Below are 16620 nucleotides of genomic sequence, written 5' to 3'. Positions count from 1 at the left end.
TTCACTTTTTCCACATTTTGTTACGTTACAGCCTTATTCTAAAATGGATTAAATTCATTTTTTAAATCAGCAATCTACACACAATAGCCCACAATAAAAAAGTGAAAACAGGTGTTTAGAAATTTTTGCAAAATAATTAAAAATAAATAACTGAAATATCACATTTACATAAGTATTCAGACCCTTTACTCGGTACTTTATTGAGGCACCTTTGGCAGTGATTACAACCTCAAGTCTTCTTGGGTATCACGCTACAAGCTTGGCACACCTGTATTTGGGTAATTTATCCCATTCTTCTCTGCAGATCCTCTCAAGCTCTGTCAGGTTGGATGGGGAGTGTTGATGCACAGCTATTTTCAGGTCCCTCCAGAGATGTTTGATCGGGTTCAAGTCCGGGCTCTGGCCGGGCCACTTACGGACATTCACAGATTTGTCACAAAGCCACTCCTGCGTTGTCTTGGACGTGAGCTTTAGGTCGTTGTCCTGTTGGAAGGTGAACGTCTGCCCCAGTCCGAGGTCCTGAATGCTCTGGAGCAGGTTTTCATCAAGGATCTCTCTATACTTTGCTCCGTTCATATTTACCTCGATCCTGACTGGTCTCCCAGTTCCTACCGCTGAAAAACATCCCTACAGCATGATGCTGCCACCACCATGCTTCACCGTAGATATGGTATTGGCCAGTTGATGAGCGGTGCCTGTTTTCCTCCAGACATGACACTTGGCATTCAGGCCAAAGAGTTCAATCTTGGTTTCATCAGGCCAGGGAATCTTGTTTAGGTGCCTTTTGGCAAACTCCAAGCGGGCTGTCATGTGCCTTTAACTGAGGAGTGGCTTCTGTCTGGCCACTCTACAATAAAGGGCTGATTGGTGGAGTGCTGCAGATATAGTTGTCCTTCTGGAAGTTTCTCCCATCTCCACAGAGGAACTCTGGAGCTCTGTCAGAGTGACCATCGTGTTCTTGGTCACCTCCCTGAATATGTTAGTAAGTCTCTATCTTAAGGCCCTTCTCCCCCGATTGCTCAGTTTGGCAAGGCTCTATGAAATCCTGGTGGTTTCAAAGTTCTATTTAAGAATGACAGAGGCCACTGTGCGCTTCGGGACCTGCAATGCTCCAAAAAATGTTTTATACCCTTCCCCAGATCTGTGTCTCAACACAATCCTGTCTCGGAGGTCTACAGACAATTCCTTCGTCTTCATGGCTTGTTTTTTGCTCTGACATGCACTGTCAACTGTGGGACCTTATATAGACAGGTGTGCGCCTTTCCAAATCATGTACAATCCATTTAATTTACCACTTGTAGACTCCTATCAAGTTGTAGAAACATCTCAAGGATAATCAATGGAAACACGATGCACCAAAGCTAAATTTTGAGAGTCACAGCAAAGGGTCTGAATATTTACGTAAATGTGATATTTCAGTTATTTATTTTTAATTATTTTGCAATAATTACTAAACACCTGTTTTCGCTTTTATATTATGGGGTATTGTGCGTAGATTGATGATTAAAAAAATGACTGTAACCAATTTTAGAATAAGGCTGTAATGTAACAAAATGTGGAAAAAGTGAAGGGGTCTGAATACTTTCTCAATGCACTGTGTGTATTCAGAAAACGGATATTTTCAATGTTTCATAACTATAAATAAATTAAACATCATGACATAACATCTGTATTTTTTGACTCACAAAAGTTTAAAATTATCTATTTTCAATTCATTTTTGCTTAAACATGCAGTAATGTCCATGATATATTTTAACTAGTGCTTTTTTTGTGACAATACCGCTGGTACAATGAACCGGCATCTCTGAAAAGTGAAAAACTAGGCTTTCACATTTTTAGATTACAAAAAGATTATTAAATTTAATAAAATAAAATGTATTAATTAAATGAGACAGTCTGGCCCTTAAACAGCTAAAGCAGTTTATAGAAACATGATCTGCCATAGACACCAACAGCAAAGAACAATATGCGTACTAACACCTTATTATCTACAAAAAAAGCACTGTTTATATCCCATTCATTGGTCTGAGAAAACTCATCTTGAATATTGCCTTTCAAGTTAACAATCAGTTTTATAGCATATAAACCTTATACAACATGTTTTTTATAATGCTTCTGATAAATAATGCTCAACGTTAGTTTGACAATATACTCAAGTTAGAACACACCATTTGCTGGTTGTAGATCACAAGTGCCATTGGATGAGCAAATGCATTTGTACAACTTTTCCATATTTGTGCATTTGCTATTTGTTTGGCAAGAACTAGACATCGAACATTCATCAATAGCAGTGCAAGTTTCACCAGTGCCACTGAATCCCTGGTTGCACACACAGTAAAAACTCCCCATGGTGTTGATACATGAAGCTTCTGAATGGCATTCTTGATTGCCCAGCTGACATTCATTGATATCCGAGCACATCTGTCCATTGCCTAGAAATCCCTTCTCACAGAAGCACAAGTATGAGCCTGGGGTGTTCATACAGCGCGCAATCTGGTGACAGGCCCCTTTCAAATCCAGACACTCATTGACGTCGTTACAGTTGAATCCATCGCCAACAAAACCTGATTTGCAGGTGCAGGAAAACAATCCAGGTTGGTTGGAGCAAATAGAATCTGGGTGGCAAGGGAAGTTTTCTATCAAGCATTCATCAATATCTACACACACTGATCCATTATCTGAAAATCCACTGGCACAAACACACTGAAAAGAGCCCGCTGTGTTAATGCACATCTGATCAACCCGACAAATAGTGTTATTTAAGCATTCATCATCATCACTGCAGTTATGCCCATCTACATTAAAACCAGAATTACAGAGACATTGAAAGGAGCCTGGTGTATTCAGGCAAGAAGACATCGTGCCACATGTATGATTATCTGCACATTCATTAATGTCTAGGCACTCTGTTCCATTTTCAAAAAAACCAGCCAAGCACTCACAATAAAACCAACCGGAAAAATTGATACAGTTAGTGTGCACATTGCAGCCCGATGAATTTGCCATACATTCATCAATGTCAATACATTCAGACCCATTACTTTCAAAACCATCCTCACAATGGCATTCAAATGATCCCAGTGTGTTCACACAATATGAATCCAATCGACATAAGAATAACACATCAGGTTGTGCGCATTCATCTACATCTTCACAGTATAATCCATCTCCCACAAATCCTTCATTGCAATGGCATATATAAGAAGATTCCATATTAACACAAGTGCTATATATGTGGCATATGGTCTGGTTTTGAATGCACTCATTAGTGTCATAGCATATAGTCCCATTTCCTTCAAATCCATCACTGCACTCACACTGGTAATCTCCAATAGTGTTGTTGCAAATTGCATTTTCATCACAAATTGGATACTCCAATGCACACTCATCAATATCTATGCATTCAATTCCATTTCCAAAACATTCATCCAAGTCTGTACAGTTCAATCCATCAGCAGCAAATCCAAATTTGCATGTACAAAAGAATGAACCAGGTTGGTTGATACAGAGAGCATCTGGGTGACAAAGAAAGCTATTGGCCAAGCATTCATCAATATCAATACACAGGGCTCCATTTTCTGAAAAACCAGTGGGACAAACACATTGAAAAGAGCCAGCAGTATTAATACATTTCTGGTCTTTACGACAAGTCGTGCTGTCTGAGCACTCATCAATATCATCGCAGTTTTGTCCATCTCCAGTAAAACCGGAATCACAGAGACACAGATAGGAACCCAGTTTATTCAGGCAAAAGGCTTTGCTGTGGCATGTGTTATCTGCATTGCATTCATTGATATCCATGCACTGTGTTCCATTTCCAATAAATCCAGCCAAACACTGGCAATCAAACGAACCCAAAAAATTGATGCAAGTAGCATTTTCGTGGCAGTCAGATGAATTTGTTTTACATTCATCAATGTCAACACAATAAGTTCCATTGCTTTGAAAACCAGTTTCACAGAGGCATTCAAAGGATCCCAAAGTATTAATGCAATATGAGTCTAAATGACATTGGAAAGATATATTAGTCAGAAGGCATTCATTAATATCTTCGCAGTATGACCCATTTCCAACAAAACCTTCATTGCACAGACATGTATAAGAAGCTTCAGTGTTAACACAGGTACTGTATATGTGACACATGGTGTCATTTGTAACACACTCATTTACGTCAACGCACAGAGTTCCATTTCCTTCATATCCTATGTGGCATTCACAACGGTAGGCTCCAATGGTGTTAATGCAGGTTGCTTTTTCATGACAAATATTCAGAGCACAATCATCAATATCCACACAGTCTGTTTCATTTCCTGAAAAGCCAGATTTACAACTGCAGTAGAATGAACCTTGTACATTGATGCAGTTTGCTCTCTGGTGACAAACTTTCTGATTAAGACATTCATTCACGTCCAAGCACGATCCTTCAGCATTTACAAATCCATTTCTGCAAGTACATAAGTAGGATCCGATAGTATTGTTGCAATCTGCGTTCCTGTCACATGTGGAAAGTATCTCACATTCATCAATGTCCACACAAATGAATCCATCTCCGTGGAAACCTATGTGGCATTCACACTGGAATGATCCCTCTGTATTTTTGCATGTGGCAGAATCATTGCAGGAGGTGATCATATTGCCAAGGGCACATTCGTCGATATCCAAGCATTCAGTTCCATTGCCAGTGAACCCATAAGGACAGGTGCAGTAGAAAGACCCAGGTGTATTGTTGCACATTGCAAAGGGGTGGCATCCTCCATTGTGACTTTGGCATTCATCAATGTCTATAATTTATTATTGAAATGGATAGAATGAGGTACAACAAATACAAAGTAGACAACAATCACTTTACATTTTTGTTCAAAAATAAATTGCTCTGTAATCGTCGACTATGGAAACATTCAGAGACCATTAGAAAAGCAAGTATGAGGATATCATAAATTATAACAGTAAGGTTGGTGTGGAAAAGACCACAACATTTGCATGTTTTTGTATGTAAAACATGTCTGTAATCGCAATATATTCCATTACTTCCCATTTGGGTCCATAGATTTTTAAACCATGTTATGCATCTATGATCACCTCTGAATCTATGCACACGATGTTTCCATGTAAACAATATTACAATCTGTATGTCAGGTAATACATGGCTAACTTTTACAGGTAGACATTCGATTGGTCATGAGTTTCATTCTGTGTTATCAGTGATTACCTAACCATTAATGTGCTACCCCTTTCTGAAGGATTAGTTTTCGGAACATCAGCCCTTTTCTTTGTAAACAGTGCCAATATATGGCGACTGTGCATTTGTAGGTTGTGCAAAAGAATGTGACTGTGCTCTGCATATGTGACAATAAAGAGCCATTGAACGATTAGATTTGAGAGTCTCAATGCTCCCACACTCCCCAACCATACCATCCACCTTCTTAAGAAAAACATGCCTTCTTTAGTCACCATTCTTCATTGGTCTGTCTGTCTCCCCCCCCCCCCCCACTGCTGTGTTACATAGTAATAAATGCAAGAAAACAACGCAGCTATACAATATTTCAGTATTGGGAAGCACAGCAGCGCTGCATGTGGATCAGACTTGAAGTTGTCTTTTTGAGCAATCTTCCAAGCAGCAGGAGAGCACAGCAAAGCACCATTTTAAAGGCAAATAATGGAAATGGAACACAGTGTCACATACCTTGTAAAGTTAACTTTGTGATTGACTGCCTTTCTAATTAGTTCAAATGTTCAAGGACATATATTTGTGGCAGGTAAGAACAAACTACCACTGATGTCATTATATTTAAGGTAGACACGAAATGCTGGTGTAACTCAGCGGGACAGCATCTCTGGAGAGAAGGAATGGGTGACGTTTTGGGTCAAGACCTTTCTTCAGTTATTATATTTACACCATTCGCCAAAGTCTCTGTTCGTATTTTCATTCATGCACACATATGGGAACCTAATAACATACATCCTCAATATTTTGTATGTTGAAATTTTAAATGAAGTTCCAACCAAAATTACATATTGAAAAATCTTAAAATAGTGGTCTATAGCCAAAACTAACCATTAGTGCAAAAGTGACGTAACTAAAAGTCTATTGTTTCTTGAGTAACTACATAGTGGAAGTCATCAAGTGTTGAATTTAAACAAGAATGAAACATACTGTGAGGAGGACTGTTTCTGTAATTTCAGGATTCATTTTAGACTCAATCTGAATAAAGATTCTATAAAAATTGAGATTGTAATGTTTACTTATGATTTTCCTTTCTCACTCATTCTGGTCACGTGGGAGTTTGCACTATCAGCAGATAAGCTGAGTAGCTTTAAAAAATCAGCATGAGAATTTATCTTTGTGTGTCTAGATTTATACTGTATTTATATTAATCCAGTTAGGTTAGATAGAACAGATGTGTGCCTTCAATGTTATGATTTTATCATATTGCTTCCTATAATAGTTTAACTGCGGGGTTTACACCTGTTCTGTGCATATTTGAGAGGCTATGGTACTATCTTAAAGTGTGTCTGGGTATTATAGATTTCCAAGCTACCTCAACTACCTATACATTTTAGGGGAAAAATATAGACAGTGACAGTCTACACACTTTATAAAGTATTAGATAAGATCATCTGAAAAGATATGCTTTAACAAGATATATATCAATATATTTTCACTTATACAAAGCAGTAACGCAGAGCAGATCAGGGAAGAGACGTTGGTGTAAACCAGCATCTGCAGCTCCCTCCTACACGGAAGAGACTGAAAATATTATGTCACTAACTTTCATACAATTAAAACATAAATATGCAAGCGGCAGTAGGGGCGTGATACAAGATTAATAGGCTTGGGTTAAAGATGTATTAAATTAAAATCAATTGCAAAATTGTATAGGAGACTCTATAGCTCAGGGATTAGAGGACAGGACTTGTAAACCAGGGTCTGTGAGTTTGAATCTGACTGGCCTGTCAAAAATGTTTGGGCAGCACAGTGGCACAGCTGATAGAGCTACTGCCTCACAGTGCCAGAGACCCAGGTTCGATCCTTATCTCGGGCGCTGTCTGTGCGGAGTCTGCATGTTCTCCCTGTGAACATGTGGGTTTCGTCTGGGTGCTCTGATTTCCTCCCACATCACAAAAACGTGCAAGGTTAATTGGTCTCTGTAATTGGCCAAAGTGTGCTTGGAGTGGATGTGAAAGTGGAAATAACATAGAACAAATGTGAAAGGGTGATTGATGGTCAGTGTAGACTCAGTGGCCGAAGGACCTGTTTCCATGCTGAAAAAAAAAATTAAACGTGTTTTTTAAGCGTATTGACAAACAAAATTTGACCAAACCACATGAGGAGATATAAAAGATTGGTGAGGGCTAGTCTATGAGATGTGTCTAATACGACCAGTGGTACAGCTTACCGAGCAAATTCCTGTACTTAGTAGCTGGATAGGCAAATCCAACACCAGTAAAAAAACTGAAATTAGTGAGGCAAAGGAGAACATGAATTTAGAACCACAGTAATCCCAAAGGGTTCAAGAGTTGTAAACCATTCAAAGAGGAAGTGAGGAGGCGAGAGAGGGATTTGAAAATAAGGATGACAATTTTAAGATATTGCTTGAGTAGGAGACAACCATTTTGTTAATCATGTAGGTGACAAGTGAACAGAATTTGATGAACCTATGAAATGGGCAGCAAAGCAGCCACACTTTGTTTGGGCTACAATCTGTCTAGAGTGGGAGATGAGAGTTCAGGTATTATATCTGTGTTCTATTCTGTTATGTGCATATCTATGATCTTTAAACATTTCATTGCCTAAAATGGAGAATGTGTGTGAAATTGATGTGGTGTTGTGCAAAATTATGTAACTACTGTCACTGTAGTGGACTTTCATACCTTGACTTCCACAATAGTATCATGATGTGAGCTATATAAGTGTGAGGTCATGACATGCCGATTTTAGTTTGTTAGTTCCTCTTTACCTAACATTGTAAATACCTTTAATCAATGTAGCAATCTATATCACGTTATGTCATGATCCTGCCCTGTGTATGCCCACAAATAGAGGGTTAGATAGTCTAATAAGACATCTGCCCACCACTTACCTTGCAGTTATGGCCACAATGGGGCTTTGTTTGGAAGGCCACTGTAATCCTGTCAAACTCCAAATTGAGTTTGGCATGCTGACTCTGTGGTGAATCTTGCACATACTGGTTGCCTCAATGCCCAGAGGAGCTCACGTAATTGTCCTTGCATATACTGATGCTGTGGCTTCCTTCATTTCATACAGTAGTTGATTAATCTGGCCAACTTTGGTCATGTTTCTTTGGTTGTCCTTTTTTATGTTGGGGCACAGCATCATACCATTCCAGCCCCAAAACAAGATACAACTGAGAAATATCTCCAGGATTTCAGTATCAGGCATCGAGAAGGAAATAAGAATTAGAGTTTTTTTAATTTAAAAATAATTAAAGCCAGATTTTGGCCTCTCAGTTATTTACTACAATATCTCTGCCATGTCATTTGTACAATGTATTTTGAACAAAATTACATTGTGTTCACAAAAGTTATTTCCCACCACCTCTAACGTCTCACATCCCAGACTGAGAAAAAACCCGTTTTTTTCTCCAAAGACTCACTTGGCGAGCCATTCTGCTAATTCAATCTTCCAGGCGGAAACAAAGGTGAGAACTGAGTCACTCATTTAACTGCCAGTTGGCAGGTCAAAAGATCCAACCCAATATAGAAGATAATTAATAATATTTCCGCAATATGTCAGCAGGCATCAATATTTGATCATATCTGTTGACGTTGTATTAATTTAATCTCTTGGCACCTCCCTGACTCTTCAAAATCTTTGCAACTGGCCTCTAATAATGTAAAAATATTACATAGAAACATAGAAACTAGGTGCAGGAGGAGGTCATTCAGCCCTTCGAGCCAGCACCGCCATTCATTGTGATTATGCCCCTATCAATAACCCGTGCCTGCCTTCTCCCCATATCCCTTGACTCCACTAGCCCCTAGAGCTCTATCTGTCAAATTGAACTCAATTGAAATACATATAAATATATTTCTAAAACAAGAAACAAAATGATGGGTACCCAAGAAATAAGCTACGCATGTTTCAATAATTGTTTTAGTCCAGTGTGCATCAAATATTTGAAATAATTGTAGCAAAGTATTTTTTACTATTAGATTCTTAGATGTCTTTACATTATTTATTTTCACATGCATAAATGAACCCTTGGCTAATTATAGTACTGGCAAACACAAGGAACAATCGGAAGAATCAACAAGAAGCTAAAATTAGTGTTTCATTCTGATCTTTGTGAGTCTGATAAAGTAAGTTTAGTAACTAAATGTTACTGCCTCTTTAGTGGATAAAGAGACACACGAAATATTGTTCCCAACTAATGGAGGAAGAATCCTAAACCCTGGAAGGCCAAGTTGATATGGCAACAGGATGCCCTTGGTTTCAAATCTGAAAGACCAAGAAAGTTGAGTAAAGTGCACATTCTGATGTTCACATTAATCCAGCCTCCTCATTCTACCTTCTGAAACACACCTCTCCTCACAACAATTTACTTTGTTGAATTGCCCAGTTTTTCCTGTCTGTTGCACTACCGCAAACCCCATCTGTCCAGGTACCATTAACATTCAATCTCATCACTATGCAATGTTGTATTTCTCCCTTAATAAAATATTTCCATTCATCCATCTAACAAATGCCATTGCTCTCATTTGTAGGTTTCTTCTTTCCCTCCTTTACAAATAGAACACAGAATATGAATGAGATGCTGTGGCAGGGATACATCTCATAACTCATGCATGTAGAATAAAATGTATTGTTGATAAACACAGAATCCAATGGCTTGAACTTCTTAGATAGCATTGAGGGCCTTTCAGAACAGAATTGCAAATGATATAAAATATCTAAAGATAGCGATGAATGAAATATGATCACATGCACAATGATTACTTGAAACATTCTCTATTTAAAAGTACTAATCCAGGACTTCAATTTCCTACAAAGTCTTCATGCAAGAGGATAACAATGAAGTCTCAAGGAAGGTCACTTGTTCTAATATAGGCTGTGGGCTTTATTCCAGTGTTTTGTGACCCAAGTCACAGAACTACATGAAATTTTCACAAATTGTGTAAAAATATTATATAGATCACCCCTGAAACTCGTCAAGAACAAGACTTGCACATTTTTATTAAATTAGAGAAAAAACTGAAAAAATTTGAGTATTTTTAGTCCAATCAAAGCACGTTTAACATTGAGTTGTATGCCAGTTGGCCAATCACGTGCTTTGCTTCAGGCTAGCACACAACATGGCTGAGAGGACTTCATTGATGCCTGTTTTACTGGAGATTCCGATGAAGGTTCTTTGTTGTTCTGTGGAACATTTTCACTAATGCCAGCTTGTTGTAGAGTAATAAGTCTTAACCATCCAATCTCGGAGCTGCCTGCGATAACTTACCGGGAAAAGGTGCTCCGATCGCAGGGCCTATGTATTTAACATAGTGAAGTCGCAGTCTCAATTAAAAAGCGACCGATTCGCGAACACGGAGTCGCGGATCATCTCCGCGAGCGGGGGGAGGGGTGAAACTGTACATAGTGGCTGTACATAGTGCTGTCGGTAGCGGCCATTTCCAGGCCCCGACCACAGGAGAAAAACGGAGGAATATTCATTGCACATTATAGGCTGCCATTGGAGTGAGAAATGGTAAGAAATGGCTGATGTTTATGTAGAAATGAATTGGTGGATGTGAACTTGAACTAATTTATCTATCTCATTAACATTAAGAAGAGGTTGAAATGTTATGAATTGAAGTCCATGCAGACTTAATGACTATGAGATGTTGTCTTTTTGTAGCCTCTGCCTGACCCTCCACAGGGGATGGTCTCCCCTGCCATTTATATATATATATATAGGTATAATAATATATAGTTTAAATGGACTGCAACACGGAAATAGGCTGCCCATCGTGTAATATGGGCATTGGCCACTAGATGGCGCTTACTTTCCCGATCTCATTTTCTAATTAGTTTAATTAATCAATGTGCAACGTTTGGCAATGACGAGTTATGACATCCTTCTCAATTATATTTCATCTAAACCTGTGGAAAATTTAATGTAGTTCTGTGACTTGGGGCACGAAAACTGATTTCTAGCCACATTTTTGATGCTCGGCCCACAGCCTAATAGTGCATTGTCACCAAATTCCTGCCAAACAAGCACTGGCTCAGATACTCGCACTTTGGTAGGAGTGATTAAAAAAAAGAGAAGGCTTTCAACATGCAAGTCGTGTGACTATTGAACAAAAACAATTGATGCAGATAAGTAGAACAATGAAGAATCTTTAGTGGAGCTGCAATGTAAAATAATATGATATTTTCTGAGCGACAGTGGGGAATGTGTGGTACCCTGGTGGATGTTCCAGCTTTACTTGCTAAACTTGTAGGAGTCAGTCTCCAGCATGAGTGGTGTGATGAGAGAACCATTGGTTAACATCTTGCAAAGAAACGGCCCATACAGTCCGTGTTGTCCTTGCCTGTGGTTTCAAAGAATCCTATTTCCTGCTCTTACACGAAAACCCAGCTAATTAAGAGGGAGCTAAATTTAAGAGGCAGTTAGATGTGGCCCTTGTGGCTAAATGGATCAGGGGGTATGGAGAGAGGTCAGGTACAGGATACTGAGTTGGATGATCATGATCATATTGAATGGCGGTGCAGGCTCGAAGGGCCGAATGGCCTACTCCTGCACCTATTTTCTATGTTTCTAAATGTCTACATGTTAATGTTACGTCTTTTCTTGGTGTCTTCGCCCATGTAATGACTAGTCGCATGCATGCAGGATCGAACAAGTAGGTCAAAATAGTCACTGACTCAGTGCAAATAGGGAAATGTAGATGGTGAAATTGCGTGTAATTAAAAGAGAGTTTTTTGATAAAAGGGTCGCTGGGGGTAAATGCACTTAATGCATATATGGACATCCAAAATACTCTTGTTATAATGTTATAGAATCCTACAGTATGGAAACAGGCCATTTGGCCCAACTCATCCACACCAACCAGTGGGCATTTTTCCTTATGAATTACACCTGGTCCAAATCAGTTTATGCTTAAAATAGACACAAAATGCTGAGGTAACTCAGTGGATCAAGCAACATCTCTGGAGAAAATGATCTGAGGAAGGTTCCCGACCCAAAACGTCACCTATCTAATCCATTTTTACCAGAGATGCTGTCTGGCCCGCTGAGTTGCTCCAGAACTTTTTGTATCCATCTTTTTATTACAGTTTATGCCTAAGCGATTCAAGTATCTTCCAGGCACTTGTACATGTTGTCAGTGACCTAGTCCAAACCACTTTCTCAGGCAGTAAATTCTAAGTACCGAACACATTCTAGGTCCCACTCGTCTCCCCTCTAAATTTCTGTCCCCTCACCCAAAACCTATGCCATCTAGTTTTAGCTACCTCTGATATGAGAAAAATGTTCCTCATGGATGAACCCTATCATTACCCTAACACAACGACACCCCCCCCCCCACCATTACCCTCTGTCTCTTATCGCCAAATCTTTTGAATCAGTTTCCCATGTTGGTCCTTGTCAAATGCTATACTAAAGACCATGTAAATCACATTGACTACCCTACCTCATATACTATATTACCTAATCATAGAATTGAAATTGGTTAGAATCTGCCCTTGAAACCATCTTGGTTGTCTCTAAATAGTCCCTGTTTTTCCAAATGATTATTAACTCTCTTCCTCAGATCTGGTTCCAGTATTCTTTCAAACACAGATGTAAGGCTCACGTCTACAGTTACCAAGCATTTCCCTGCTGCCTTTCTTGCAAAGGGGACCACAAATGCAGTTCTCAATCGTTTGGTATTTCACTTGAGTCCAGCAAAGGTTTAAAAATCTTATCCAGAGCTGCAGCGATCTCTTCCCTTGCCTTTTGTATCAGCCTAGTAAATATCCGATCCGATCCTGGGGATTCATCCACCTTTAAGCCTGCTACGGCATTAGGTACATCCTCTTCATTTATGGAGACTTGCATTAGACTCACCTACTCCTTCACTGAACTCGCGAACTATATATATTTGTTTCCTTTATGAATTCCATTGAAAAGTGTTCATTTAGGACGTCCCCTCACCTTCTGACTCAGTGCACAGATTTCCCCTGTGTCCCTAGTGGGCCCTTCAATTTCCCATGTCATAAAGATAGAATGCCATTGAATAACAGCGGCTATAGCAATATGGATAGAAAATTAGCTGAGGAACAAACAGGGATTAAGAGTAAAAGGTGTTTTTTTTAAACTGGTGGGAAATCTACTGTGGAATTTTCTGGACTAGAACTAGGAATACTACTTTTCTTACTTTATATTAATGACTTGGTTTTGTATGTTTAAAGCACAATACTAATTTTGCAGGTAGACAAAAATGCTGGAGAAACTCAGCGGGTGAGGAAGCATCTATGGAGTATGCTGCCTCACCTGCTGAGTTTCTCCAGCATTTTTGTCTACCTTTGATTTTTCCAGCATCTGCAGTTCTTTCTTAAACATACTAATTTTGCAGGCGACACAAACCTTGGAGATGAAGTGAACTGTGAGGAAAACTAATAGATTTCAAGGAGACATGGACAGGATGATGGAATCGGTGGATAGATAGCAGATGAAATTTAATTCTTATAAATATGAATGGTTACAGTTGGTCAGAAAGAATGTCAAGGCAATAAAACCTAGGGAGAAATTCCAAAAGAGATATATGTGCAAAGTTTGTTTCGCAAAGGGCAGGCTGAAATAGGCAGCTTGGGCTTTACAATTGGAGGCACAGAGCTCAAGACCAAGGAAGTCACGATGAACCTTTATAAAACAATGGTTTGTTCGCAAGTAGAGTATCGTGTCCAGTTTTAGGCGTCACACTTTAGGAAAGCATGGAGGTTTTATAGAAGGAGCAAAAGAGATTTACTGAAATAATTATGCAGATGAGGTAGAGAGTGTGGAGAAGCTGGAACAACTCTCGATGGAACAGAAGAAGTTGCAGGGTCTGCTTGAAATCATGAACACTATGGACAAAGTAAATAAAAACATTATTGAGGACAAGGATGTAGAATGAATGTATTTGGCAAAAGAGGTAGAAGTAATATGGTGTCAAGAAATTTGTAGCAAGTGGCTCGGCCTTAAGTGTGCTGCCTGAATAATAACGGAGACAGATTCCATTATAACATTCAAAAGGTTGCTGGATAAGTATCTGAAAGCAAATTATTTGCTGGGCTTTTGCAGGGACTGTGCAGACAGTGGGATTGCTTTTCATAGAGAGTTGGTAGGGATTTGATGGGCTGAATGATGTCTTTGTTCGCTGTAACCATGCTGAGATTCAATGAAATTACTTCGTCATGAATGCTTTGCTTGAATTTGTTGGGCAGTCCAACAAGTGTCTTTATGAGGAAGCTGTACCTGATGCCACGTATCAAAATAAGGCTTCCTGATGGGGCTCTGAGTTCCTCCAGTCCAAGACTAACTGCGGGACTGTCATATGAGGAAAGTGCCCTGAAAATAGTTGGTGAGCAATCCAGCCCAAGAAAATGAACAATTAGCCTTTCCTAAGGACATTGCTCTCAATGATTTGAAAGGACAGATTAGTGAATTTGAGTCGTATTCCTAATGCATTTGTAGGAAGGAACTGCAGATGTTGGTTTAAACTGATGATAGACACAAAAAGCTGGAGTAACTCAGTGGGACAGGCAGCATCTATGGAGAAAAGGAATGGGTGACGTTTTGGATTGAGCCCTGAAACATCGCCTATTCCTTTTTTCCAGAGATGCTGCCTGTCCTGCTGAGTTACATCAGCTTTTTGTGTCTATCTTCCTAAAGCATTTGTTTTATTGCATTCAGCCAACTCCCCCAACCCATCCACTTCCAAATCCACCAGCTCCAATTAACTTAAAGTTGAACTTGCCACTGAAGAAAACTTACCAGAGCAGTTTTTTCCATCACCATTAAAACCACTCAAACATGCACATTGATAACTTCCTACATTGTTGATGCAATGAGCAAGCTGGTGACATTCCTGTCCTGCTGTGGAGCATTCATCAATATCTGTTGGCCCAAATTTAAAAAAAAGTTATTTCAAAAAATACATTTATATTTTGCAATATTATGTACCAACATCCACAAACACCCCAGCAGAAACACTGAATTTCCTTGCCATTTTAGTGTGCAGAATTGATGGAAATTAAATTTAAGTTTTACAAATTGATGAGGTTAATAATTTTCCATCTCAAAATCCAAGTGTCTCAGTTCCCTATTGTTGTTGGAGTTTTCCGTAGATCACTATTTGAATAATCTTGCATCTTATTTACATTCATTTACATTTTGGAAATCACACCATTATAGATAAGTTAAAGCTCAAATTAGTTGTATAGGGCTCTGGTAAGACCACATCTGGAGTATTGCGTACAGTTTTGGTCTCCTAATTTGAGGAAGGACATCCTTGTGATTGAGGCAGTGCAGCGTAGGTTCACGAGATTGATCCCTGCGATGGCGGGACTGTCATATGAGGTAAGATTGAAAAGACTAGGCTTGTATTCACTGGAGTTTAGAAGGATGAGGAGGGCTCTTATAGAAACATATAAAATTATAAAAGGACTGGACAAATTAGATGCAGGAAAAATGTTCCCAATGTTGGGCGAGTCCAGAAACATTCTTATGCCCCTGTCCCACTTAGGAAAAGCTGAAGGGAAACCTCTGGAGACTTTGCGCCCCACCCAAGGTTTCCAAGCAGTTCCCGTAGGTTTTTGTCAATCTCCCTAATGGTCGAAAGTGGTTTCCGCTTCTTCTATGTTCCGGCGATTATTTCAAAAAATTCAAAACCGGCCGCGACTAAAAATAGGTTGCCGTTTTAAAAATTGGTAATTTTTTAGTCGAAGCCGGTTGCGATGCAAGTTGAAGGTGGTTGCCGGAGATTGCAGGTAGTGGAATCACTACCAATTAACCAATTAACTAATGGGTAGACAAAAATGCTGGAGAAACTCAGCAGGTGAGGCAGCATCTATGGAGCGAAGGAAATAGGCGATGTTTTGGGTCGAGACCCTTCCTCTATTGCATTGTTAGTTTTGCACTTACAAGCTGCTAGAAAATAGGTTTTCAAATGATGAAGTACCCATTACAAATATTCAGGAAGTGCTTCCAAGAGATGGGACTACACAACTACATAAAGCTAACTGGTGAAAGAACTCAGCGGGTCAGGTGGCACCTGTGGAGGGAAATGGACAGTCGATGTTTTGGCTGAGATCTTTTCTAGCAGTGCAGTGGAAAGGTATTGGCCTGAAGTATCATCTGTCAATTTCCCTTCACAGAAGCTGTCTGCTCCGTTGACTTCATCCATCAATTTTATTTTCTCCAGATTCCAGCATCTTTTGTGTCTCCTTCACATGTACTGTACAAGCTCACCAGAGGATGAAGTTATACACTAACACTGTTGCAAATAATTCAGGGTGGCATTTAGTGAACCATTAAATAAGCTTCATATGCATATAACTAGGATATAGTGGGTGTGATATAAATGTTGTGGGTTGTGATACATGGCAAAAGTTTGATATTACTGATCTACTCCCTCTGAAATTCCTTGCTA

General features: G+C 39.3%; 1 protein-coding gene across 1 annotated transcript in view; it reads right to left on the bottom strand.

Moving 5' to 3' along the window:
* Positions 1-451: 451 nt before the first annotated feature.
* The window catches only part of LOC129699634 (fibrillin-3-like), a 44645-nt gene continuing 28476 nt past the window's right edge, over positions 452-16620 (bottom strand). Inside the window, exons 6-7 of the mRNA XM_055639605.1 lie at positions 14964-15086; positions 452-4781 (exon numbers count right to left, since the gene is read on the bottom strand). Coding sequence (XP_055495580.1) covers positions 2158-4781; positions 14964-15086 — 2747 coding nt within the window. The 3' untranslated portion in view covers positions 452-2157. The remainder of the gene's footprint in view (positions 4782-14963; positions 15087-16620) is intronic.

This window comes from Leucoraja erinacea, chromosome 8, assembly GCF_028641065.1.
Source record: "Leucoraja erinacea ecotype New England chromosome 8, Leri_hhj_1, whole genome shotgun sequence".
Classification (NCBI taxonomy): Eukaryota; Metazoa; Chordata; class Chondrichthyes; order Rajiformes; family Rajidae; genus Leucoraja; species Leucoraja erinaceus.
Note: the sequence above shows the minus strand (reverse complement) of the source record. Positions and strands in the feature narration are given on the sequence as shown.